Here is a 3269-nt window from a genome sequence, read left to right on the forward strand (position 1 = left end):
TTAGGTGGCGACTCTGTAATCTGGCAAAGCAGTCCATGTTTGGCCCTTTTTATTCAAAATCGATTTTCCAAAACCAATTGCCAGATTTGGATTCTTTGGTGTTTATCAGTCTCACATTGCACTTTGTCAGATTAGATTCAGAACCGTGACAGGCTTCCGAACTGTAGTAAGACCAAATTCGCACCCTCACCGAAAGCGGGGTGCATGAAGAAAGTCGAGTCTACAGCTTGACCTTAGTACACCGACTTCACAGTACTAACTACCTCGGCTTTTCGTTACAAACTAGCCAGGTTGGCTAGCTAACATTATTGCCCAATAGGTAAAGTCATAGCTTATGTTTCTCATTGAAACATCCCTTTAACTTAATACAGCTCTGCCATCCTGACAAGCCTAAGTTAAACGTCCACTTCCTCATTGGAACACCACATCGGCCTAACACTATCTTTTTTATCTAATAAAGTCTAACCAACATACAAGTTTCAACAACAATTTACAAAGAACAAATTCGAGCTAGTATATTATTAGTCAATACTTCGTCTAATCATCCTCTAAATTATATCAAAAAAGAAGGAAAGAAGTAAAACTAACGGTGGAAAAACTTCAAATTATTAGTGTTCCATGGTCTTGGCAATTCCTTGCCATCGCAATCTTCCAGCCGATATGCTCTATTGCCGACTACCGAGATGATTTTGTACGACCCTTGCCAGTTTAGGCCAAGTTTATCCTCACTGGGATCTTTCTTGCTACTGACACTTTCCTTAAGACGAGATCCCTGATTTGGAGTTCTCTGGGGTTTACCTTTTTGTTGTATGCTCTGACCAATCTTTGTTGGTATGCTTCCAGCCAAAGGGTTGCTTGCTCTTTTCTTTCTTTAATTAGATCAAGATCTTGGGCTAAGAAGGCCTCATTCATTCCATTCTCTACTGCCTGACTTCTTACTCTAGCGATGATGATCTCTAGTGGTATAACAACTTTAGTGCCATAAGCCATGGCAAAAGGCAATTCTCCAGTTGATCTTCTTGGCGTGGTGCGGTATGCCCATAGAACCTTAGGCAGTTCTTTAACCCACTTTGCCTTGGCAGCCTCCAGTCTCTTCTTGATGTCATCCAAGATAGTTTTTTTCAATGCCTCAACTTGACCGTTGCTTTGGGCAAAGTTGGGCGTTGAATAGTAGTTCTTGATCTTGTACTTAGCGCATAAATTCTTTATCATCTTACTATCAAACTAGGTGCCATTGTCTGCCACAATGGCTATTAGAATTCTGAACCTAGTGATAATGTTTCTCCAGATGAAGTTTTTTACATCCACATATCGGATTTTGGATAATGGCTCAGCCTCCACCCACTTTGCGAAATAATCCATGGTCACTAAGAGGAACTTTCTCTGGCCAGTTGCCTTGCGTAGTTGCCCAATCAAATCCATGTCTCCATTAGGTAAATGGCTAAGGACTGGACACCTTATTCAAGTCCCCAGTTGGCTGATGTATCAAAGATGCAAATCTTTGACACTTCTCACACTTTCTAACATAGACTACAGGATCTTTTTGCATATAAGGCAACCAATATCCTTGCGAGATAGTTCTATGGGCTAATGACCTGCCCCCTGCATGACTTCTACAAACTCCTTCGTGGATCTCGAACAAAAAATCCTCTACCTACAAATGGTGCACACATCGCAGTAGTGGTCTTGTGAAGGACCTTTCGTAGAGATGACCTTCAGCAGACAAGCAGAACCTTGCCGACCTTAGTCTAACCTTATACACCTCCTTCTTGTCCTTTAGTAATTTGCCATCCCTGATGAACTTAACCAGGGGGTCCATCTAGCCAGGTCTTAACTCTACACGCATGGCTTCATACTCTATGATCGAGGGCTTAACACTTGGGCCCAAAAAATAATCTACCATGATAGTTCTTAGAGAATTCAATCTTATGGCCGAGGCCAGGTTGGCTAATGCATTTGGGTGACTATTGTCTTCTTGGCAGACTTGCTGAAGCCGACAACTTCTGAACTGTGTTAACAATTTGATGAATTCTTTAACATAAGCCATCATCTTTTCATCTCGGGCGGCATATTCACCTGTCACTTGGTTCACGATGAGTTGAGAGTCGTAATAGACATTCACCTCCTCGAGTTTGACTACTGCAACCAGCTTTAATCTCGCAATCAGTGCCTCGTATTCTGCTTCGTTGTTTGAGGTCTTGAACCCTAATTTGATTGACTATTCCAACATCCATCCATTTGATGAGGCCAACACTACTCCTGCCCTCGCTCCTTGTTAGTTTGAACTATCGTCGACAAAAAGACGGAAAGACTCGCTGATGTAAATGCCATATGGTTTTGGTTTCTCCATTTTTTTCTTCTACACTTCCTTGTCTTTTACTTTTTTTGGGGCTTGAACTGCCAGCTGTGTTTCTTCTGCTTCCTCTATGAATTCCAGGCCAAGGTTAACTGGTTTCGGCCTCGGGATCGAATTCGGCGTAAACTCAACAACAAAGCAAGCCAGGATTTGACCTTTGATTGTTGTCTTTGGTCTGTATTCTATGTCATATTGACCTAGAATAACATCCCGTTGTGCAATTCCTCCCGACAAATTCCGATGCTGTAGTAGGGATTTCAAAGGGTTTTTTGTCAATACCACAATCTTGTGAGCCTGGAAGTAATGGTTTAATTTCTTTGACACCGTTACTAAAGTAAATGTCAATTTCTCCAAGGGCCAGTATCTTGTCTCTGCACTTGCTAGGGTCTTGCTCACATAATAGACTGCCCTCTGTTCACCTTCATCTTTTCGGATGACCACTACACTGACCGCGTGGTCCAAGACTGCTAGATACAAAAATAGCTCTTTTCATGGAATTAGAGTTGACAACAAGGGTGGGGAAGTCAGGTACTTCTTCAAGTCAGCCAGGGAAACTTCACATGCTTTTGTCCATACAAAATCTGTAGCTTTCTTTAATAGCTGGAAGAACAGTTTGCACTTGTTAGAGCTTCGACTTATGAATCTGTTCAAGGCTGTTGTTTTGCCAGTCAAAATTTGAACGTCATTTGCTATTGTCAGGATTTTTAGATCAAGTACGACCTTGATCTGGTTAGGACTTGCTTTGATCCCCCTAATTGTCACTAGGTACCCCAGGAACTTGCCATATCCTACCTTGAAAGTACACTTGAAGGCATTCAGTTGAAGAAGGTATACCTTCAGGATATCAAACACCTATTTGATGTCAACCAAGTAATTTGAGAATTTTTTGTTTTTCACGACCATGTTATCATTG

General features: G+C 41.7%; 1 protein-coding gene across 1 annotated transcript; it reads right to left on the bottom strand.

Moving 5' to 3' along the window:
- Positions 1-708: 708 nt before the first annotated feature.
- Positions 709-1212, bottom strand: LOC145791509 (uncharacterized). The gene has a single exon (XM_082871864.1). The coding sequence runs from the start codon at positions 1210-1212 to the stop codon at positions 709-711; it is 504 nt and encodes a 167-aa protein (XP_082727990.1).
- Between the last annotated feature and the right edge of the window lie 2057 nt (positions 1213-3269).

Source organism: Camellia sinensis, chromosome 5 (assembly GCF_055761805.1).
Source record: "Camellia sinensis isolate YWXY chromosome 5, ASM5576180v1, whole genome shotgun sequence".
Lineage (NCBI taxonomy): Eukaryota > Viridiplantae > Streptophyta > Magnoliopsida > Ericales > Theaceae > Camellia > Camellia sinensis.